The following is a 24,946-nucleotide window of genomic DNA, read 5'->3' as shown; positions in this document are numbered from 1 at the left end:
AAAAATAGTTTTTGTTGTTGTTGTTGTTCTCATTTTCAAAATCAGGCATTTAAAAAAAGCATTCAACTTCAAAACTTACATCGGAACCCACATTTTTCACCGTACTTTGGAGGACAGGTTTAGTCACAGAAAGTTTCCCATTTGCTGGGCTGTTTGCCACAGGGGCTGGTACCACATTCACCACGTGATTAGGTAGCTGCGTGGTTCCCCCAGCAACAGCAAGGACTGGTTGAGGAGAGGGCAGAACTCCAGGTGCCTGGAGCTGAACCACGGTAGGCTGAGAGAGCACCACGGTCTGACCTGCAGTAGAGAAAAAAGAAGAGGAATCAGAAGGTGCATAACTGCTGTGGCAGGGGCAAACTGGTTCACATTTAGGTCTCTTCTGCAGATACAATAGGTAAAACCACATGAAATGATTTGAAACCACCAATTGAACCACAATCAAAAGCAGCACACATCCTTGCTGACGTTCTCTATTAAAATACGTTTTAATAGACCAAATGTCTGTTCTCATATAACACTACTGTTCCACTATATCCACTACTGTGGATATTACCTTTTCTTTAGGTATTGCAAAGTATTTTTAAAATCCTGTGAGTTATGTAACATTGTGTATCATACTATTGACAGATGTGTCTACTAGGATTTATTAACTAGCGTTTCAGTAGCCATTTCATTGTAGAATTGCTCTACTGTTGCATAAACACAGCCAAGTAATCTCCATCAGTAATCTCCAATATTGTAAAGACCCCTAACAAAAGAATATTATCTACTGGAGTAGAACATTGAAATTCTACAGTAATTCCCACAGTTTACATAGGTATTGACGTTCTCTATTAAAATATGTTTTAAATTCATTCTATTTGAAGTTATGATTAACAATGTATTTCCACACTTTTTTTCAACTAACAAATACTAAATCTGCTAAGTTATACATAGATTTCCCTAAGTATTAACTTCTGAAACTTTTGAGTGCTAGAAGTATTTATCATATTACAAAGAACAAACCTTGTATACTGAGCACAGAATCATATATTTTAAGTTAATGGGATTTAGAAATACATACAACACCAAAAATATATGACAGAGATTCAGTAAGTCAATACTTGGAATAACCTGAGTCTACAAATATCAAAAATGTTAAAACCACTTGGGATAAATTCTTAGCTAACATCGGAAACATAGATCTATAATTTAACATAACCTGCAGATAATGTTGATTCCCCTACCCACCAAAACAGTCTACAAGTCTTTTCTTAATCTTCACATTTAACCTTATTTTAAAATTATGCTAATCTGAGAATTAGCATCATAACCTAAAGAAGGCTCAAACAACTTCCAATACTGGTCTAGTAAAACTTTTACTTGTCTGCTGAGTGTTTGCTTTCAGATCTGGCCAATTTTATAAGGTGTTGAAAGCCTCACCTAACATCCACAGCTGCCTGAGCCTATCCAGCAAAATAAAGGTATTAAAGTAACTGGCAACTAAAATTTCCCATTGTATATTTATACTCTTCTTGAAGGAAAAAAAATACTATGCTTTCAGACAGTGTAACATGACCCATGTAAAATTCAGCTCAGTATTTCAAAGGATCAAGGAAAACTAAAAATCAAAATAATGCTTCAACACCTGTTTATTATGAACATGTCTTAGCTTAAAAAAAAAATCACTTCTATAAAATCAGTCTTTCTGTCTCAAAAGGCCTTGAAAAGTATACTTATATTAGAATTAATAGTATTTTATCCCTAAAAAGTAAGTAAATTAGTAAGAAAGACCTAAAAGTAATTTCACAGATTTATCATATACACAATTTAGTATAAATGATCACTAACTAGTCTTATCTTCTAATTTTCCCTTGGAATAATTTACTTTATGAAATAAAAACATATAAAAATGGAAATAACTCATAAGCAAATATAAATTTGCTCTAGCCAAATATTCAAATAAAAATAATTAATAGAGAATTCCCTAGTGGTTCAGTGGTTAGGACTCTGCACTTTCACTTCCAAGGATATAGGTTCAGTCCCTGGCCAGAGAACTAAGATCCTGCAAGCAACGTTGCAAAACCAAAATAATAATAATAATAATAATAATAAACAGCATATCACCAAATGTTTTTTTAAATAACACTTACTGATCTATTACAGTTAATCTGGTACTATGAAAGACATACTCATGTATGTCAAGAATATAAAACTCAGACCAAAGGTTCCCACCATGAATTTAAGGACCTTTCTTTAATATCAAAAACATCATGGTCACCCAAGATGATCACAGCTGTCCTTTCAGTTTCTGTAGACTGAGAAAATATGTGATGAGAAAAGTTTAGTAAGAATTTAGTAGTGATTTGAAATGAATCTGGAATTTATTATCGTAAGTATAACCACAAAATTTTTAAAAATCAGTGCAAAGATATATGAAACAAATTATTTATCCAGTCAACAGAAAATACGGATTTGCAGATACCCTACAAAAAAGCCAAAAGCTACTGCCACTCCGACCACCCATACCCCGGGATCCACAGTCTACCAGTTGAGAACAACTGATTTAAAGCAATACTTTGAAAAGAGCATTATCAGAAGCAGCGTTCCACATCTTCTGAGTTTAAAAATTATGATAAAGTGATAGTGAAGTCGCTCAGTCGTGTCCAACTCTTTGGGATCCCATGGACTATAGTCTATCAGGCTTCTCTGTCCATGGAATTTTCCAGACAAGAGTACTGGAGTGGGTTGCCATTTCCTTCTCCAGAGGATCTTCCTGACCTAGGGATCAAACCCAGGTCTCCTGCATTGCAGGCGGACACTTTACCCTCTGAGCCACCCCTCAAAACTAAAATGTTCAGTGAATTTAGGGGATTACTCCAAAGATCAGAGGAGGTGGTAACCATAAAGAGTGAAATCATTTCAAAAAAACAATCCTAGTTTAAGCATCAGTTACAGATTTAAAGCATTGGCAGATAACACATGCAGATGGCTTTGTAATATTTCTTAAAATTGATTCAAAAAATAACCCAAGTCTGTAGTGTTCATTGTCTGGTTATCACCATCTCCTTGCTAAGAGAACTGTAGCATGGAGCAAGGGAGATGAAGCAATATCAAGGCAAGATCTGCATACTAAATGTGGCTCCAAGTCCTTCCAGGCCATTGATGCCTCTTTTTTTTCAAAAATGCTAAACCAGCCCTTTCATCCCAGAGTGCCCAACTAACCTCAAATTATTTAATATCTAAATCAATGATCCTCTAAATAGTCTTGGCAAGTTTGGGTTCAAGAAAAAATGGGGAGAAGCAACTACATTTCTATTACAGTGTGTTCACGGTGGCTTGCTAAATCTGACATGCTAGATGCTCACCAGGTCACAAAACGCAAGGCAAAGAACTGTTTCAGGGCTTAAATAGTTAGCAGCTGAACATAAGTTACTACTGTTCCTCATGTGGAAACAGTTAAAAAGGGCATACCAAAACACTGTTTATCCATTTCAGCATGCTCAAAATCCTCTTTGGCATTACACACAAATCCCCCTGCATGGACCACGGCTGGTTACAATGCTGGATACTTTTGACTATGGATGACTCACTGATTGTGATAGTCAGTGTCTTCCTTTTCAATTACCTTCAAACATTTCAAACTTAGTATCAAACATTTATTGAATGTCTCCTTTGTCTGAAATAGTATGGCTGTGTGACAGAGGAAATAATTTCTCTGTGTATTAATTTTCTCATCTATAAAAGGAAGATGATAATAATAGCACCTATCCTCACAGAGTTGATGTGAGGATTAAATAAGATGACACAGTTAAGCACTTAGAATGGTATCTGGCACTTGATCTTTTATGTATAATAACTTTCATAAGGATATTTCATGTATAATTAATTCATTAGTTCTCATAGTTACTATTCTTTAACTATTGCTATAATTTTCCAATTAGATAGTCAATTCTTGAGATCCAGGACCACTTGTCTGCATTCTTTCAGAGGCAATAGAACATAGTGATTAATTACACAAACTCTGAGCCAGACCCTCTGGGCTCAAGTTCTAACTGTGCCTCTATTAACAGAACGACTGGGGACAAGTTATTCTACCTCGATCCTTCATTTCAGTGATTTGAACCACTATCTACCCAAAAAGCCCAAGAGAGGATACTTTCCCTTTTTCCGTCCTCCATTCCCATCACCTAACTGCCAGCCCCTGTGATTCTACACTTTCTAACATCTCCACTGTCTATCCGGGATCTTCACTGATATTCCAAGTTTCAACACCTCTCACCTGCACTATCATAAGAGTCTTAATGAATGTATAGGACACAGATGTAGAAGTAGGCAGAAGTTATTTAAGGCAGACTGAACAGCATGTCAAGAAACTAGAAAAAAAAACAAGAAAATGTAACGGACAATAGCCAAATTAGTTGAACCAAGGATTTATAGAAAGGAGAGTTATTATTATGAGGTAAAGTTAGAAAACTAAACTGGAGACAAACCATGATGGGTTTCACCTTCCAAGCCAGACAATTTGAACTTAATCCTATAAGAATTACTTCTTTTTCGCAGGACTTGCCTGGTAGTCCAGTGGTTAAGACTCTGCACTTCCAATGCAGAGGGCAAGAGTTTGATCCCTGAGTGGGGAGCAAAGATCTCGCATGCTGCACAGTGTAGCCAAAAAAAGAAATTACTTCTTTTTTAATAACAAATATTTACTTCTGATACTTAGATCGATTAACTGTAAAATGCCTTTCCTATATTTCTCTTCTTCTCTCCTCATTATCAAATAAATGGAAGACTGGAAGTTATACATTTAAATCTGTTATGTTATTACAAGATTACCTCTCCAGATTATACTATAAAAATAGTAACAAGGCCTGTATTAGCATATGCTCCCTCCAAATAAATACTGTTTTCAGATAATGGGAAAGCACTGAAGTTCTGAATAGTGTATGATTCAAGCCTCTGAAACTGATCAACTGCTCAGAGAAGTTTCTCTTCTCGCTATAGGTAAGATTTTCTGTCATTCAAACATAACCAATGGTCTACTAAGAGCAAATTCTTAGGAACACCTCTTGCTTTACATACTGATCATATTAATGTCAAACTTTTACTTTTTATGTATACGTTTTAACAGCTTATGGAAACTATAATAAAGTTCTTCACACATTTAAATTCTTAGCCTTTGGGACGATGTACATTTTTGAGATCCTAATGAAAGTTTCGGAGACTATCCCTAGAAAAATCCACAAATAATATACACTAAATCTTGCATTTTATTTCAAGGAGTTCATGACATCCATTCACAGGTCACAAGAATACCCATTAGACAGGAGTGTTATTTTTCATATGAAAAAGACTGTATTTTGACCCTGTCCTCAGAGGGCAGGTATTTCAGGTTTGTTTGGTTGGGGTTTTCTGGAAGGGATTGGTGAATTTTCACAGATCTATCCAGTCTCTCACCTAGTTCTTTTTATCAATGCCATACTGTCTATGACCATGGAATAGAGCAAAGTTAACAGAGTACCTGAAAATAAAATTTATGACCTTGCCCTCATTAAAACCATGCTTCAAAGAAATGAGCTAAAAATCTATAACTGAAAATATAGTTATAAACATAACATTGGTATTTATTTATAACCCATACCCCATTGATACCTAGTCTTACTTGGTGCCAATAGATAAATCCACGGAAACAAGGCTGCACAAGTTTCGCTTTAGCCATGTGTACACATATCAGTATAGGCACAATGATGAATAATCTTCCCAAGAGAGCTCTGTGTGCAAATGAACCCTGTATGTTCAGTCAGTTCAGTCACTCAGTCATTTGTCTGACTCTCTGTGACCCCATGGACTATACATGCCAGGCCTCCCTGTCCATCACCAACTCCCAGAGGTTGCTCAAACTCATGTGCATCGAGTCGGTGACGCCATCCAACCATCTCATCCTCTGTCGTCCCCTTCTCCTCCTGCCCTCAATCCTTCCCAGCATCAGGGTCTTTTCCAACGAGTCAGTTCTTCTCATCAGGTGGCCAAAGTACTGGAACTTCAGCTTCAGCATGAGTCCTTCCAATGAATATTCAGGATTGATTTCCTTTAGGATGGACTGATTGGATCTCTTTGCAGTCAAGGGAAGGGACACTAAAGAATCTTCTGCAACCTCACAGTTCAAAAGCATCAATTCTTTGGCACTCAGCTTTCTTTATGGTCCAACTCTCACATCCATACATCACTACTGGAAAAACCATAGCTTTGGCTAGATAGACCTTTTTGGCAAAGTAATGTCTCTGCTTTTTAATATGCTGTCTAGGTTGGTCATATATGTGACAAATATATACATATTCCTATAAGTGAACAGTACCAAATCCTCAGACTTGAACTTCTCTCAAGACAGACCTCAACTTCTTATAGAATCAACTATACGAGGCCATCTAGTGGACGAAATATAGAAACACACATTCTTAATGGCTTAAAGTCAGAGGTTCAGGTATTTAATGCCCCGTACAAGCTCATGTTTGTTAAACGATGCTTCCTACTACTCGGAGATTTAAGAGTCTGATTCTATTGTCAAAACACACCTATTAGACCTGAAATGAACCATCGTATTTTAAATACTAACCTCTCCTTAAAAACAAAAAAAATTCATAGACACAAAAATCTCAGAATACAATAGCATCAAGAAAGTTTCCCAGATTTTCTTCTTCACAAAATCACAAGCCTTAGAGACTGGTGTTTTCACTAAAACTGTGAGAAAAGAGAAGTATCAGATATAATTGATCTGGATAGCTACCTCCCTTGTTAGGACAGGAACCACGTATTAATCATCTCTATAACCTCCTCAGAGCCAAGGACATTCTTGACACACACCCAGCATGTGCTCAGAAATTATACTCTGCATTAAAACAAATCATATAACACATGCTTCAGTGTCCTCCAATTAAACATAGAGAGCATCAGATTCCATTCAGGTACCTTTAGTGGGTGCAGGATGTATACTGATAATTGGTTGCTGCTTTGCCAATGGCATAAGTGTTGGTAGTGTCTGAATAATGATGGTTTTTGCTGGAACGCTGGGGTTTGTTTGAGTCTTGGGTGCTGCTGGAAGTAATAAAGGCTTGGGCTGAATTGAAGGTTTCGAATTTATTTGAACTTTTTTCTTTGGAGTCAGTCCATTTTCTGGAGAAAAACCAAACAAACCACAAATATAATTTAAGTGCAATTAAGCAAATCCTAGACAGCAGATTCTATTATACACCTTTCTCTACACATTATCTTAACCTCTGACTACCCTTAACTGAAGTTTAAGCATAGCTTAATGTACTGAAAAACAGAATTTTATCTTAGTGGACTGAAGAAGACTCCTCAATCTGAGGTCTTCCTTTCTGACCAAGCTACAGCTTTGCGAAGGGGACACAGGAACCAATAAAGAAAAACAGCTAAAATCACTGAATAAAGCATTGAGGTGAATGAGGTTGACAAATGTCACAGGCAAATAGGCCTCACATTTAACTTCTTTAGATGAAACTTTGAAATTTCTCCTGAAGATGGGGCCCTAAATCTATTTTAGAGCATCACTCACCTTTAAAGACAGAGACAACCAAAGAAGATCATTTTTTCCCTTTCCTCTTCATATTAACGTTCACAACAAAGGATATAGGTCCACTAGTTTAAAAACAGCAAGCTAGCTTAATAAACATACACTTAATGCAACATTTTCTTTTAAGATATGGAGCTTACACTCAGTCTACTATAGAAATAATAGAAGTTAGCAGATGGAGTAATACCAGTTTTGCTCTTAGGACCAATGATGGGCTTGTCTTCCCTCAGTGGCTCTGCTGAGGAGGGGTTATTAGAGCTTTCACCATATAAGGAAAGAGGAGACATCTGAGAAGTAGAAGACAAATCCAACTCCTCCTGCAGTAAAATAAAACACAAATAAAGTCATGCAGAAGAATAGTATCCTTGAGCAGAAAATGGCTTAGAAAGAGAGGCAAGATCCATGTACAAACAGAAACACTTCAAGATAATTTCAAGTCAAAGGTGTGATATATTACAACTATATCTATACAGTAAGCACTAAGGGAGGATGGATAAATCAATATTATCCATCAATACTAAAGTAAAAATAACTAAAAACGAAGTATGTCTATTTAACCCTCTTATATTAAAGAGACGATCACTGATTCGATCTGCTTCTACATTTTCTCCCACAAACTTTATATTTTACTTGATTCCTAGCCATACAAACATTTAATATCATTATAGAATCACAGTTAAAATGCTAATATCTTTTCCCCACTATCTCTTATTCAGACTTACAGGAATTTCAAAAGCAAATAATTCTTTCTATTTTCATCCTTTTCTATTTATTAACACTACCTTTGTCCCTAATGTTTGCAAGAAAAACCCTGAAAGGAGCAGGGCTATTTCATTTAATGGGTAAATAAATAATGCAGAGATATACAAATATTAATATTTTCCAAAGTTCAATATTCAGTGGATCTGTCTCATTTTGCTAAAATACAGAAACTTAACATAGGATATGGAGAAGGCAATGGCACCCCACTCCAGTACTCTTGCCTGGAAAACCCCATGGATGGAGAAGCCTGGTGGGCTGCAGTCCATGGGGTCGCTAAGAGTCAGACATGACTGAGTGACTTCACTTTCACTTTTCACTTTCCTGCATTGGAGAAGGAAATGGCAACCCACTCCAGTGTTCTTGCCTGGAGAATACCAGGGACAGGGGAGCCTCGTGGGCTGCCGTCTATGGGGTCGCACAGAGTTGGACACGACTGAAGCAACTTAGCAGCAGCAGCAGCAGCAACATAAGATAAAGTTGCATTTCAGTTCCAAGAGAGAAAGATGTTATGTATAGTAAATAAATAGGCATATACATTTACATACATACATCATATCATCTTCAAAAGAATCTAAAAGATCACTGAAAGAAGAGTTAAAAGAATACTTGTTTGCTCTTAGCATGATGTAGGCTCCCTTGAGTCAAAAATCCAGAAGCCATAAAGAAAAAAACAGATTTGAATAATAATTATTTTATAATAAAAAAAACAGGCCATAAACAAAGTTAAAAGATATATATTGAGAGAAAATATTTGCCTAAAATGAACAAAGGACAGGAGTCATCATTTCACTGAAAAGGAAATGCAAATGGTAGCCAAAGGCAAATTTAAAAGAAAATCTTTTTTTTTAATCATCAGATACGAAAAGTCAAAATAACCTGAAAGAGCATGTGGCAGAAATAGTCACTCTCAGTCATGCTGGTGAGGATGAGAACTGTTTCATTCATTCATCCCTAACACCTATCATCATGTAGCCAAAACCCAGGACTGCATGAACCTTACAGTGTATTGAGTAACAATACATTTGGGGGTGGGGAAACAGTAAGAGATAATATAGGAGGAAATGATTATCTTTATGGCCTTAGATGCTTAAAAGGCATTTAATAAAACTCTGAGAAGATTCTTCGTAAAAGTCCTAGAAAATAAGAACTGGAAGGATGATTTAACACTTTGAAAAAAAAAAAAAGCATGGTATAATTGAATAGCCAAGGTCATACTTAATGGTAAAATACTAATACTTTGCCATTAAAGTTGGGACAAGAAATAATTGCTTTTTCTGTAATTCTAGAAAACATAATTATAGCAGAAACTAAAATAAAAGGAACAAATATTAAAATAGAAGAGACAGAAGTGCTTTTGTTTTGCAAGATGATATGCTGTCTAAACACATTTAAGAACCAACAAAAAAATTTTCACTATAAAAATGTACTAATAATCACTTAGAAAATATAATAAAATAGTTTATTCATAATAGTAATGCAATTACAATATACCTAGGAATTAATTTTCTAAAGAATGTACAAGATCTATAGGAAGAAAATGATAAAGCTTAACTGAGAGAAAACCTTAGTAACAGAGAAACATATAATATTCTTTAACAAGATGATTACAAAGGCAATACAAAGGCAATACAACTGGGAAACTGGTTCATTTACACAGTGAAAATTAAACTAGATTTGTCCTTAGTACTTCATGTTAAGGTCACCTCTTAGCCTACAAGGGACAACTATGACAATGTTCATTGTGATGCAGGTGAAGTGTTATGCAGTTACATTCAACAAACTGATGCAGACAGAGCAATATGACAGATCTTAAAAACTGTGCTAATTTTTTACAGTAAGAAATAAAGAGATCCGATATAATACCATTTACATAAGTTTAAAACACATACACAAAACTGAAATCAGTGAGAAAAAAATGAACTTTAATAAATGGTACTGGAATAGTCCTTCTGATAGTCTTCGAGGAAAACAAAAAACTTGGATTTGTATCTTACATCATAAACCAGGATAACTCCAAATGGATCAGAAATTTGAAAATTAAAAATAAAACCTGAGGAAATATATATATTAAGAAGTCACTTAGAAACTACTACTTCCTGAATAATTTGATCCTAAAGCCACTAGATGGGGCAGTGCAAGAAAAGCACTGATGCAGAGAGGCAGCCTGCGGGAGTGTCAGAGTCCAAGGGGAGGAAGTAGGGGCAGGCAGCCAAGCCCAGGGAGTCAGAGTAAGGTAATGATTGTATCCATATTGCATCAGCCTGAGGTAGGGTGTCAAAGCCCAGAACATGGGAGTCAGTGAGAAGGGACCTGCACTGGCAAAATCCAGGACCACATAAGAATCAGAATAAACAAAATAATGAACTATAATCTATTGACTACGCCAAACCCTTTGAGTGTGTGGATCACAATCAACTGTAGAAAATTCTGAAAGAGATGGGATTACCAAACCACCTGACCTGCCTCTTGAGAAATCTGTATGCAGGTCAAGAGGCAACAGTTAGAACTGGACATGGAACAACAGACTGGTTCCAAATAGGAAAAGGAGTGCATCAAGGCTGTATATTGTCACCCTGCTTATTTAACTTCTATGCAGAGCACATCATGAGAAACGCTGGGCTGGAAGAAGCACAAGCTGGAATCAAGATTGCTGGGAAAAATATCAATAACCTCAGATATGCAGATGACACCACCCTTATGGCAGAAAGGGAAGAGGAACTAAAAAGCCTCTTGATGAAAGTGAAAGTGGAGAGTGAAAACGTTGGCTTAAAGTTCAATATTCAGAAAACTAAGATCCTGGCATCTGGTCCAATCACTTCATGGCAAATAGATGGGGAAACAGTGGAAACAGTGACTTAATTTTCTGGGCTCCAAAATCACTGCAGATGGTAATTGCAGCCATGAAATTAGAAGACGCTTACTCCTTGGAAAGAAAGTTTTGACCGACCTAGACAGCATATTAAAAAGCAGAGACATTACTTTGCCAATAAAGGTCCGTCTAGTCAAGGCTATGGTTTTTCCAGTGGTCATGTATGGATGTGAGAGTTGGACTGTAAGGAAGGCTGAGCACAGAAGAACTGATGCCTTTGAACTGTGGTGTTGGAGAAGACTCTTGAGAGTCCCTTGGACTACAAGGAGATCAAACCAGTCCATCCTAAAGGAGATCAGTCCTGGGTGTTCATTGGAAGGACTGATGTTGAAGCTGAAACTCCAATACTTTGGCCACCTGACATGAAGAGCTGACTCATTGGAAACGACCCTGATGCTGGGAAAGATTGAGGGCAGGAGGTGAAGGGGACGACAGAGGATGAGGTAGGTGGATGGCATCACCGACTCAATGGACATGGGTTTGGGTGAACTCTGGGAGTTGGTGATGGACAGGAAGGCCTAGCGTGCTGAGGTTCACGTGGTTGCAAAAAGTCAGACACAACTGAGTAACTGAACTGAACTGAACTGAATCTGTTGAATCGACTAGGAAACCATGAGTCCATACTGATATAAACAAAGAAATGAATAAATTTAAAGTCTGATGAGAAACAGTATATTTTTACATAGTTTTAAAGTACCTTCTCATAAAATACCCATTTATGGCAAAGGGAGATGGGCAACTTCACAGTAGAATAGCCTGAAAGATACCACCTTAATCAAATGAACAAAGTAAACCTCATCAGCAACAGGACAAATGAAAACAGTATGCAACAGCATCAAAAGTAAATGAGACAGACACAGCATCACTTCTGTGATATTCCTGCCACAAAATCTGAATCTCACCCTGAAGAAACATCAGACAAACCCAACCAAAGGACATTCTATAAAATAACTAGTCTTTAATCTCCAAAAGTGACAAGTCATGAAAGTCAAGGAAGAATGAACTATTTCAACTGAAGGAGATTAAAGAGACAGGACAACCAAATGCAATGTATGATTCTCAACTAGCTCTCCTTTTGCTCTCTATGGGATATCTCTGGAACAACTGGCACAATCTAAATGAGAGCTGAAGATAGATGACAGTAAGGTATAAACATTTATTTCCTGATTTTAATAGCTGTATTATGACTAGAAGACACAGTGTTACTTGTAGGAAGTAGACATTGGAGTATCTGGGGGTGACAAGGCATCAGGTTGGGCAACTTACTCTCAAATGATTCAGGGGGGAAAAGTTCTTTGTAATGTACTCATAACATTTCTGCAAGTTTGAGGTTTTTCCAAACTCTCTCTCTCTCATCTGTCCGTCTATTTATCTATCTACATATCTATCTATATGTGTGTATATATATACACACACACACATCTATCTATCTATATATATACACAGATATATACACACGTGCAAGAAGACAAGAATAAAAATAGTATAACTTCTGAGCATTTAAAACCCTCCTTTGAGTAACAACAACAACAAAAGCAATAAAAGATTGGTCATTCAGCTGTGGAGAAAAGTATCCCTAGAGAAAATAAACACCGGAAATAAAGCTTAAAGAAAGTGACAAATTAGAGAAGAAAACACTTGTAACTTATTTCACAACCTAAGCACTAATAATTCTAATATGTAATATAACACTGTAAAAATTGAAGGGGAAAAGACCAATACAATCCAATAGAAAAATGGACAAAAATTTGACAGCTCATAAAAAGAAATGCAAATAGGCATTATACATATGAAATATACCAAAAGATGTCCAACCATACTTATAATAAAAGAATAGAAAACAAAACACGCTAACGGTATGTAGCAATAAAGGGAAAAGTGGCCCTCTTACTTACTGCCTGGTCAGAATACACAACTGTACAACCCTTGGAGGGAAATTCGGCAATAAACAGTAACATTAAAAATCACCTTGATCTCAGCAATCTCTCTTTAGGAGTATGTCCCCAAGATATCCTGGCAAAAATATGAAGTGTCCTATGTATATAGTTATTTATTACAACATCGTTTGAGTTCAGAAAAGACTGAAAACAACACATATGTCCATCAATACAAAAATCATTGAATAAAGTATGATATAACCACACAACAGAATACTATAAAGCCATAAAAAGGAATGGGAAAGAATCTATAACCTGAAACTGTAGTTACCTCCAGGATATATACCACTAAGTTAAATAAACAAAGTGAAGAACAGGGATGTAACATGCTACCTTCTTCCAAGGGAAGGGAAGAAAAAAGGCTATTTCTGCTGGAAGGAAGAGCATGTACAGAAATGTACACGTAAAATGGTAGAAGCAGAGGTCTCACTGCCCGTGTTCACTGGTGGTGTTCCACACAGCTCCTGGCGCAGCTGTTGAAAGACTGGAGCACACAGGAGCTCTTGGAGTTAAAGCGAAGAGGAGTGAGAAGGTAGGAAGGAAGGACAGTGAGAAGCAAGACTGAAAGGTAAGCAGGGGCCGGGTCATGGAGGGCCTACTACACTAGCAATTTGGACTTTGTCCTTGTAACGGTTGGGAAGGTTTTAAGCAAAAAACTGACACCATCAATCCCGTGATTTTTAAAGACTTCTCTTTGAAGATTCCTCTGCTAAGAAAAGTCTGGGGAATTAGGAGGCAGAGAGACCAGTCAAAATTCTATTGCCTTACTCCAAAAGAGATGATGATAGTCTGGCAGCGTGGAGAAGATGAATCCTAGAGATACTAAGCGGATAAAATCATCAGGATTTAGTAACTGACTACATGTAAATCACGCCAGAATGAAGATACCTCAATTTACATCAGATACAATATACTGAAACATTAATTTAAATTAATTTAAATTTTTCTTTTTTCTCCTAGGCATTCCTGAGGAGAAGGCAATGGCACCCGATTCCAGTACTCTTGCCTGGAAAATCCCATGGACGGAGGAGCCTGGTGGGCTGCAGTCCATGGGGTCGCAAAGAGTCAGACACGACTGAGCGACTTCCCTTTCACTTTTCACTTTCATGCACTGGAGAAGGAAATGGCAACCCACTCCAGTATTCTTGCCTGGAGAATCCCAGGGATGGGGGAGCCTGGTAGGCTTCCATCTATGGGGTCGCACAGAGTCAGACACGACTGAAGCGACTTAGCAGCAGCAGCAGCAGCAGCAGCAGCAGCAGCAGCAGCAGCAGCAGCAGCAGCAGCAGCAGCAGCAGCAGCAGGCATTCCTGAACTAAGGAGACCATCCTAGGTTTTATGGCTAAGGAGTCACACAGACAGACCATGTCCTCAAAGAACATACATCCTAACAGGGGGAAAGAGTGTAGCACAAAGAAAAGACAGTAAGCTCCATAAACAAAAAATACTGGACACTGGTAAGTACAATGAAAGAATGAAATTATAAAGACAAGAACATGGAAGGATGGCAAAATCAGAGAGACTAACAACTCTCTAACTCCCTCAAGGTCCTTCCTCAGGATTAAAAGAGATAAGAGTTATATTAGCACTTAATAAAAGTTAACTTCCTTCCCCATATACATATTTCCCAGATTCCACTATAACCAAAATCATTGTAAAAGACTAGTTACTTACAGGAACATGCTGAGTTGATGAGTAAGAGTCCACTGATTGAGGAGATGAGATTGAACAACTTGAGGAGGCTGGTGAAAGTGGCTGAGGTTCTGTCTTAATATCTTTAATTGGAAAAGGAGAAGCAAAAATTTTCCCACTGGACAATATAAACTCAGAATAAATAAGAAAGAAGGTTAAATCTACTCTCAAAATTCAGATATAGAAGTTAAGGTCACCAAAATTTATCATCAAGTGAAAATTTAAGATGCAGAAAATAGTATATCCAATATGCTTCTATCTGTGTAATAAATTTACATGTATGTTTATATGTGTATATATACATATAAATACATATGCGCATACTAATACTAATATCTGCACTAATACTCTTGAAAGATGAACTTAAGAAATTGGTCACAGTGCTTGTCTCTAGGAAGCAGAACTTGCTGGCTGAGGGACAAAAGCCAAAGGAGACATTTTTCTACTCTATAGACTTTTTGTATCTTTTGAATATCATGCCATATGCAAAAAATTATAGATTTTCCCAAAAAATAATTTTAAAACATAAGAAACAGGAAAGAATTTTTGTGGAAAGCATTTTTGACAATAAAATTACAATACAAAAATGTTCCTATCTTTTGAACTATTTTTTAAAATGTGTTGATCAACTTCAGCCCAAGCAGTGTTCCTCGGTGCCAAATTTCTAACAGGGTAGGAAGGAAGGAGAGAAGAATCTGTGCCAGACTGTGTTCTCCAAAGTCAGGAGCAAAATACCTACCATGTCTCATGATCTATACTGTGATCCTGCCACTTCCCCATCAAGATGTAGTGGCTATATTCTCTTCTGTTTGAATCGCCTATGACTTCCTGAATCAATAGAGTATGGGAGTAATGATATGTGAATCCAAGTCTGGGTTACATTAGGTAGCTGAAAGACTCACATTTGAGCCCTTGAATCCTGATTACCACGAGACCACCAGGTTTTGAGGAAGCCAGGACATTTAGAAAGATGATGGGTAGCTCCCACACTGGCAGTTCAAGTCTTCGCATCATTTCAGATCAGGCATCAGACATGTGAGGGAAGAAGCCTTAAGGTAGTCCAAGCCCCTAGATGTCAGGCTACCCTAACCTCCAAATCTTCCCAGATGATGTCTGGACACCATGGAACAGAGACAAGAAATTCCTGATGTATCCTGTCCAAATTCCTAACCCATAGATTCTGGGAGCCTAATAAAACAGTTGTTGTTTTAAGCCACTAAGTTTTAGAGAAGTTTGTTACACAATAGTAATGAGAACACTGACCTTGTGTAGTCCATATTCTATGAGGAAAGAAATGAATTGAGCAAGATATACTAATATATAAAATGAAGGGGAACAGGAATTGCAACAGAAAGGGAGGACTATAGCTTAGATGGGTTAAGTACCCACTGTTTCTCAGCTCCAGTTCACTTCCTATAGTCTGTGATGAAAATTAATACAAGTCCCAGCTGGCTTCCTTTTAGGTCCTATCAATAGGAGATTCTAGAAAGATGCTTCTTAAGGTAGAATGGGGGAGAAGGGATATTTTTTTCATCCCTCCATCAGCTTTATCCCAGAAGGGACAGTTTGCTTTAGGTTCTAGTTTTTTTCAGTACACCCAAAACCCAGTTCAGTGGGCCCCTTGCAGATACTGGCATCATCCAAGTAGTGTCTCCTCCTCAGAAGGGTATACGTGGGACAGCTACACTAAGGTCCTAGGTTCTGATAATCCCAAGTCTCTTCCCTTTGATTCACTAAATCCTATTTAATTCTCAGATAGGTTAATCTCTTACAGAGTATTACATATAATTCAAAATTGATATTTCTGAATTATAAAATTTTCATTCATTATGTGACTCTGCCATAACTCTGAAATTCTTTATATCTATTTTGGCAAGAAATTTATGTATGCCTGGTCATACCAGAAGTAGAATGTAGTCCCTGGAATTTTTAACAAATAAAAGTAGCCCAATAACCCCACCTAATTTTGACTATTACCAAACCATAAAATAATCCATTTAAAGTTTTTATCAATGAAATACATCATTACCTGTACAGAAGTGATTGTTGACATCCCAAATGCCTGTCTCCCAAGGCATCAAATCCAAGTCAAAATCAAGATTATCAAAATTACTTTCCTGTAGATTTCAAATCAGAAAAAGAATATCAGATTAAAATATATACATCCAGAAATCAAACTAACAGAAACAACTTGCCAAAAATAACTATTACCCAAATTAGTAAAAATAATTTTCTAAGTTAATCAATTCATCTTGAGAATATATCTTAGATACCTTAGAGATAAACCAATTTAGTCACTTTAAGCACAGTAGTGGTAACTAGGAAGGAGGTAATGGAGTCAACATCTATCTGAAAGATTCAGTTGGTCTCATTCTTTTCAATGAAAAGAGACTATTACAAGAGTCACAAAATATTAACACAAAATATGTGTTTGTCATAAAGGAGATACAGTATAATAAGTTTTCCTACTGTCACTAAAGAAAAAAAGTCAAAGCAAATCATCTCTATATGCAATGGAAAGAATACAGATGTATCCAAAAGGCATTCAGGAATCATAAAGAGACTAACTGAACCTTCAGATAGACCAAATATTAAAATGGTTATGGGAGAAGGAAGAGATCCATAGAAGGACAGGCAATTTTATCTTTTTTACTGGTCCATAGTTTTCAAATTTCTAAATTTTTTTTAATCCTAGAAGATAAAACCAAGTTTCTCAAATAGGGATCAATAAACCTTTTAAAGCGGCTCTTAGCTTCCTGTCATTTAGGTGACAACTCTTTTAATATAAATATAAGTATATTCTGGGTCATAACCATTTTCTACCATATACATTAATAAAGAACTAACACATGATTTCAGAACCTTCATATCACTTGAGACAGTATCACTACTATTTTAAATGTCTGAAGTCACAGAGATAAGAACAAAAGGAAACTTAATATATAAACAGTACAACAAGTCAAAAGGTAGTCAGTATTAACTTAATGTGACAAATAATAAAACAGCAACAAAAAAGAAAGTAAACCTTAGGCAAAAAGGAAAGATTAATCTAGTAACTATTAACAACCACTAGTAATAATTTCTAGAATATTATCCTTCCAAAGGTCTATTATTTGGTTTATTTTTTGTTGAGAATGTAACAGAAGAAGGGAAACTTTTCTTATCATACTGCCCTGAACTGAGAAAATATTAGTGCAAGTTACATAAGAGAATGCATGAAAGTGCACACAGAAAACAGAAAAAACTACTTAAATTATGAAAGAAACAACTTTTAAATCAATCTCCTTTGGTTTTTTCCTCATTTGAATCTATACATAAAAAATTAAACAGCCTCATACTTTCAGCAATGAAAAATCTTTAAACTTTCGTAGTGCAAGGAAATTGAGCAATATTTGCCTGATTACTAGCAATCCTTTGTAACATGCTCAGTAGTGGCGTGACCTACTTCAGGGATGCTTCATACTCAATCTTGAGCCAAAAAGGTCAAATACCTTTTACAGCATAAGAATTTTATCTGGTTGGAAATTTCACAGGCCCATTTTATTGTAAAGCAAAACATGCTGATACTTATATACTCTGCTTCTTCAACAACTTACCAAAGGAAACTGTACTGCCATGTAGAAGAATGAGGGTTGTAAAACTAGAAAAGGCCCTCTAAGATGATTTAATCCAATCTCTTATTTTACACCAGAAAAACTAAGAAACTGAAAGACTGAATGACTTCTTTGAGGTAACAGAGTGTTAGTTATAAAATCAGAATCATATTTCCCTGAATCTTTCAAATATAACATATTGTTATATTATATATAATAATATAATATATTGTTTCTCAAAGACTAGGCTCTGGAGGTTATGAAAAAAACATCAGTTGCTTAACCAACCAGTTGATATTAAAAACCAACTTAATTATAGACAACATTATAAAGCATCTCATACAGTAAATGAAACCATTAAAATCTTATGCATTTGGAGAAGGGATTAGCAACCCACTCCAGCATGGGCTTCCTTCGTAGCAGGAGACCCAGGTTCAATTCCTGGGCCGAGAAGATCCCCTGGAGAAGGAAATGGCAACTCACTCTGGTATTCTTGCCTGGAGAATCCCATGGACAGAGGAGCCTGGTAGGCTACAGTCCATGGGGTCGCAAGAGTTGGACACAACTTAGCAACTAAACACTCCCACGACCTCCAGTATTCTTGCCTGGGAAATCCTATGGACAGAGGAGCCTGAGCAGGCTACAGTCCATGGGGTCGCAAAGAGCTGAACACAACTTACCAACTAACACTAACACTTTCACGCTTAGGATGGATTTTCTAGCTCCAAGTCACCCTTTGAGGAACTGCCTCACTTTGTACTACTTTGTGTAAACATAAAGACTATTGTTTAAGACAACAACAACAAAAAATCTCACGAATTGATTTTTAAAAACATGTGTTTCACTCTCTATTGATTCGTGGTAAAACAACTGCTAAATTATTCTTTGAGAAAGTCAAACTCACCAAGCAAGCTTTACTTTTAATAAGAGCTTAAAAAATCAGTGACAAATATTCAACCTGATTGATGCGCATATAAAATCACTCTGTTCACTTGAACTACTTCCCAAGTCAAACAGCACCTCATCCATTAAAGAAGAAAACAAAATAAGAGCTCAGGCCAAACAGCTTCACATATACGAACCCAGAAAAGGAGAAAAGGAAAAAAAAATCTAAGCTACTTTTGAGGACTCAAAAGTGCTATAACAACTTTTATGCATACTTCCAACTATTCAAAGGCAAAAAGTAAGGACATTTCTAAGTTTCAGAGCTTTCAACACTAAGGATACTTAACTTTAAAAAAGGAAGTTGGCAAGTTCTCTTTTAAAAAAAAAGTTTTATAATTTACTCCTTTTTTGGGTGTGGGTGCTGTGCTGGATCTTCGTTGCTTTTCTCTAGTTGTGGTGAGAGGGAGACATTCTCTAGTTGAAGCATGCAGACTCCTCACTGCAGTGGCTTCTCTTGTTTCAGAGCACGGGCTCTAGTGCCCACAGGCCTCAACAGTTGTGGCATGTGGGATCCACAGCTGCAGCTCCTGAGCTCTGGAGCACAGGCTCAGTAGATGTGGTGCTTGGGCTTAGTTGCTCCATGGTGCGTGGGATCTTCCCAGAACAGGGATCAAACCCGAGCCTTCTGCATTGGCAGGCAGATTCTCTACCACTGAGCCACCGGGGATGCCCGGTGAGTTCTCTTAACTAGATCCACGACTCACATATATCCCTGAACATCACATCGTTTCCCTTTGCAGCAAAATATGTGTAAAAACCAAGATGTAGGGTGTTAAGTCGGAGAAGGAAGTGGCACCCAACTCCAGTACTCTTGCCTGGAAAATCCCATGGATGGAGGAGCCTGGTAGGCTGCAGTCCATGGGGTCGCTAAGAGTCAGACACGACTGAGCGACTTCACTTTCGCTTTCCACTTTCATGAATTGGAGAAGGAAATGGCAACCCACTCCAGTATTCTTGCCTGGAAAATCCCAGGGACAGGGGAGCCTGGTGGGCTGCCGTCTATGGGGTCGCACAGAGTCGGACACGGCTGAAGCGACTTAGTAGCAGGGAGTTAAGTAACTTCTCCAAGGTTACCCACTCCTGGGGCCAAAGGCAGACTTAGAATACATGTCTTCTACATACCAAGACCAGAGAAATTTCTACAACTGTACATTCACTGACAACAAAATAGCAACTAACTTTCATTTTTAACCCTAAAAGTTATTTAAACTTAAATAACCAGCCTAAAGGTGTTATTCTGAAATCTTCTTGCAATAGTTAAAGATTAAATATCACATTTTTCAATATTTCTCCCCTAATAAATACTTACATAAGTTTCATTTGCTGCATCCAATTGCAGGTCATCAGTGTCTGTGAAATAGCCAAGTTCAGCAAACAGGGCAGAATCTTGAAACAAAAGAAAACAATACATATTTCCTGTTAATTCAGCATTTTGACTAGAGAATAAGTGCTGTGTCCTTGTGCCAACTCTATTAGAGTTTCTCATTAGCTATTCTAGCAGCAGCAGCAGTGTGAATAACAGCCGGTGCAAAGATAATTTCTCACATATGTGTTATTTTCCATATACTTTTTATCTTGTGAACTAAACCATTATACCAAGGATTAAAAAAATGTCCTGCCATGTCATACTGGACTAATTGATAGTGATTTTCTGGAACATTACTAACACAAATTCTGAGGCTTCATCTGGACTCAGCACAAAAAAGGTGACAGAGTTGATCAGCAGTGATGACAGGACAGGAATATGACAGAACATGTATCAGGCATTTCAGAGAAGGCAATGGCACCCCACTCCAGTGTTCTTGCCTGGAGAATCCCAGGGACGGGGGAGCCTGGTGGGCTGCCGTCTATGGGGTCGCACAGAGTCGGACACGACTGAAGCGACTTAGCAGCAGCAGTATCAGGTATTTACCATCCATGCCTTAAATTAAAGATACAACCAATTTTCTATCCAAACAATAAAGAACTTATCTACATCAAATTTATTTCAGCAAATCTAACAATGTTCCAATTTCCTAATGAGACTGCATTATAAACCAAGAAACATGAACGCAGAACGTCAAGATTCTGATAAGGCCAAACAAGGCTGATTACTGCACAATCTGTAAAGTATCTATTTTCTCTAACATCTTAGCAACTTCAAGTGCTTGGAAGAGTTTGCCAGTCTAAGTTGGCCTCTGTACTCCCTACCATCAGGCCACTGAAATTTTCTCTGCTGGTTTCCTTACTCCACATATATAGGAACTGCACTGCCAGTCTATCCTTGACTCAGCCAGTGGTAGAAACATTTCACCAACCTAAAACAAAATAGTACATAGCAAAATATGTTGTGTGCAGTGATAATGAAAGGTTATTCATATAACTCTCAAAAAAGGACTACCTTAAACACAGCTGTCGAGCAAAACAAAACAAAAAACCCATATAAGCAGCTAACTGTGACTATGTGCCTTATACACAGGCTAAAACTCCTTGAAAGAGTTCTTTATCTGCTGCCTCTCATTTCTCTCCTCCCTTTCCTTCTTGAACCTATTGCAACCAAGCTCCCCTCCCACACACACATGCACACACACCGGTTATTAATGTCACCAATGACCTCTCCTTTGCTAAACTGAATAGTAAATTCATGGTCCTCATCTTACTCTCAACAGCTTTGAAACAGTTGATCCTTTCATATTAATTGAAGCATTTTCCTCACTTGGTTTCAAATTATCATCCTCACCTGGTTTTTCCTCCCACCTCACTGGTTGGCCCTATCTTGCTGGTTCTTCCTTGTCTTCTTAATATGAAATTGTCCCTGGGCTTAGTGCAAACTTTTCCATCTACTCTACTCCCTTTGTGATTTCAGCTGAGCTCGTGGCTTTAAATAGCATGGACATGCCAAGGATTCCTAAACAAACATTTCCAATCTATACCTCAAGATGTATAAACAGAGTAAGTACTCTCCGTCTCCTCTTGAGTATCTAAAAGGCATCTCAAACTTAACACAGCCAAACTGAACTTCAAATCATCCTTCATCAAACCTCCTATGGCTTTGTCTTTATCTCAGTTAATGACAATCCAATTACCCCAGTAGCTCAGGTCAAAAACCTTAAGAGTCATTGTTTATTTCTCTTCCTCATTCTCTGTATTCAATCTACCAGTAAATCCTGTCAGCTCTGTCTTCAAAATATGTATTAGCAATCTCGCTTCTTACCTTTCTTTTCCATCCTTCCAACTCTTTCCATCTTTCCTTTCTTCCCCAGCTCTTCTGAACAGAGAGATGTCAGCAGAGCAAGGAGGGTGATGGGGTTTTTTGTGTCATCATCTGTGAAAATGTGCCTGGTACCCAAGAAAATAGGATGATGCCGGAGAGGGGGCTGCCTAGTGGAGGTGTAGGCATGCCTCAGCTGCCAAGAAAATGCAGCAGTGGGAGGAGGCACAGGGTGGTAGATATAAAACACAGACCAAGTGGTTAGGAGAGTAATTCTCCGAGAATTTCCTTATTTTCTGGCAAAACAAAATTTTCCCAGGCCTCTTTTGCATGCCCCTGTCTAAACTAGCTATTACTCTAAGTACATATTTTGAAGACAGAGCTGACAGGATTTACTGGTAGATTGAAGAATTGATGCTTTTGAACTGTGGTGTTGGAGAGGACTCTTGAGAGTCCCTTGGACTACAAGGGAATCCAACCAGTCCATCCTAAAGGAAATCAGTCCTGAATAGTCATTGGAAGGACTAATGCTAATGCTGAAACTCCAATGCTTTGGCCACTTAATGCAAAGAACTGACTCATTGGAAAAGACCCTGATGCTGGGAAAGATTGAAGGCAGGAGGAGAAGGGGATGACAGAGGATGAGATAGTTGGATGGCATCACTGACTTGATGGATATGAGTTTGAGTAAGCTCTGGGAGTTGGTGATGGACAGGGAAGCCTGGTGTGCTGCAGTCCATGGGGTTGCAAAGAGTCAGACACGACTGACTGAACTGATGCTGTAAGAAAGAGCTTTCTCTTTTTATTTCATTATGGGCTCACTAATTGCTATTTGACTTAATGGGTTGTAATCTGGCAATTGTAAAATGCCTACAATTTTCCCAGAATTGACCAGTAAGAGTCTATTTGTTAAATGAAAGAATTGTAAATATGAGAAAACAAAAAGACAAACAAAAATAGCGTCCATTCATATCAGCTTCTTTGTTCTTTTGACATTATGGGCTCACTAATTGCTATTTGACTTAATGGGTTGTAATCTGGCAATTGTAAAATTCTCAAGAGTCCTCTCCAACACCACAGTTCAAAAGCATCAATTCTTCAGTGCTCAGCTGCCAGGGGCCAGCGTGAGGAACTCCGCCCATGGCAAAGGTCATGAGGAAGGAGGCTTGGCATACGCAAAGGCGTGATCAAGCCTCAGGAAACCCCCTGTTCCCGAGCATCTAACCCCAAAGCCAGAGTCTGTTTTATGCTCTCACCTACACCTCTGACTTTACGGGGGCTCTCCCCCATAACCGTTTCTCTCCGAGAAGGAGTAAACGTGCAGCTCCAAGGCAATAAAAATTATTTGGCGTGACAAGAGTGTTTCAGCTTACGGACTCCTCTGAAGGTTATCTAGCCCACCTGTATAGGTTCGTCCGGCCACATGTGATTGTTTATAGCCTCCCAATCTGAGAGGTACAAGATGTTTTAGACTTACTAAAGGCAAAATCTTTTGTGGAGTTAGAAATTATTAGTATAATGGGTTGGTTAGGAATTATATTGGTGAAATTTGTTGTGTCAATAACTGCTGCTAATTCCCTGCTCTGGGTGGGACAAGGATGTCTCAGGTCAAACCTCTCTGCTGACAGACTAGCTTGTGTGACAGGATTATCCATACTCCTGCCACTACCCACATGATTGTTTACTACCTCTCAACCATAAACAGCACAGAGAGTTTTGGAGATTTTGAGAGTCTTATTAGCATAGGGCTTTTTCTTCTTGTTGAGTCAACGATTGCCGCCAGGCCTCCATATCCTTAGGCACCTGGGAATATATTAATCAATGTATTTGGAATATAGAAAAGGAAATACAGTAGTTTTTGATGTTAGCAATACTAGACTTTTTGAGCTAATGGATTTTCTCTTTTGTAATAGAGCACTGTACTTTGTTATAAATCAGTGTCCTTGCTACGTAAAAATGTAACTTTATCAATATCTTAAGACTAAACAGATCTTAAGGGGAGCATTGGTGAAAGGATTTTCATTTGTTAGGCTGATGTTTGCTGCTAAATCTCCATGTTCCCTACCATTATAATGAATATAACTAACATATAGAAGAAATAAGTATTAACCTTTAAGTATATAGGAGAAATAAGTACTAACCTTTAAGACTAATCATGTTAACCTTGGGTTAAATTCCTTTCTTGATTGTAACTCATTACACCCTCACCCTATAGGAATGTAACTTTATTTGGAGGGTGGTACCTGGTTTAAGAAAAAACACCCTTGGAAGAAATAAGTTTTTTGGTTATCAGAAAGAAAGGATCATAAAATGTCAGCAGGTCTCACTCATGGCCAGAAGATGATGTACCTTTTTTTATACATTTATGTGAAGCACCTGATTTTG

At 37.6% G+C, this 24,946-nt stretch overlaps 1 protein-coding gene across 1 annotated transcript in view; it reads right to left on the bottom strand.

The window, feature by feature from the left end:
* The window catches only part of ATF6 (activating transcription factor 6), a 246,416-nt gene that overhangs the window by 198,759 nt on the left and 22,711 nt on the right, over positions 1–24,946 (bottom strand). The window contains exons 2-7 of the mRNA XM_069546978.2: positions 20,681–20,757; positions 16,863–16,950; positions 14,816–14,916; positions 7,761–7,890; positions 6,949–7,152; positions 80–300 (exon numbers count right to left, since the gene is read on the bottom strand). Of these exons, the coding sequence (XP_069403079.2) occupies positions 80–300; positions 6,949–7,152; positions 7,761–7,890; positions 14,816–14,916; positions 16,863–16,950; positions 20,681–20,757 (821 nt within the window). The remainder of the gene's footprint in view (positions 1–79; positions 301–6,948; positions 7,153–7,760; positions 7,891–14,815; positions 14,917–16,862; positions 16,951–20,680; positions 20,758–24,946) is intronic.

The sequence above is a fragment of the Ovis canadensis genome, chromosome 1, assembly GCF_042477335.2.
Source record: "Ovis canadensis isolate MfBH-ARS-UI-01 breed Bighorn chromosome 1, ARS-UI_OviCan_v2, whole genome shotgun sequence".
NCBI lineage: Eukaryota > Metazoa > Chordata > Mammalia > Artiodactyla > Bovidae > Ovis > Ovis canadensis.
Note: the sequence above shows the minus strand (reverse complement) of the source record. Positions and strands in the feature narration are given on the sequence as shown.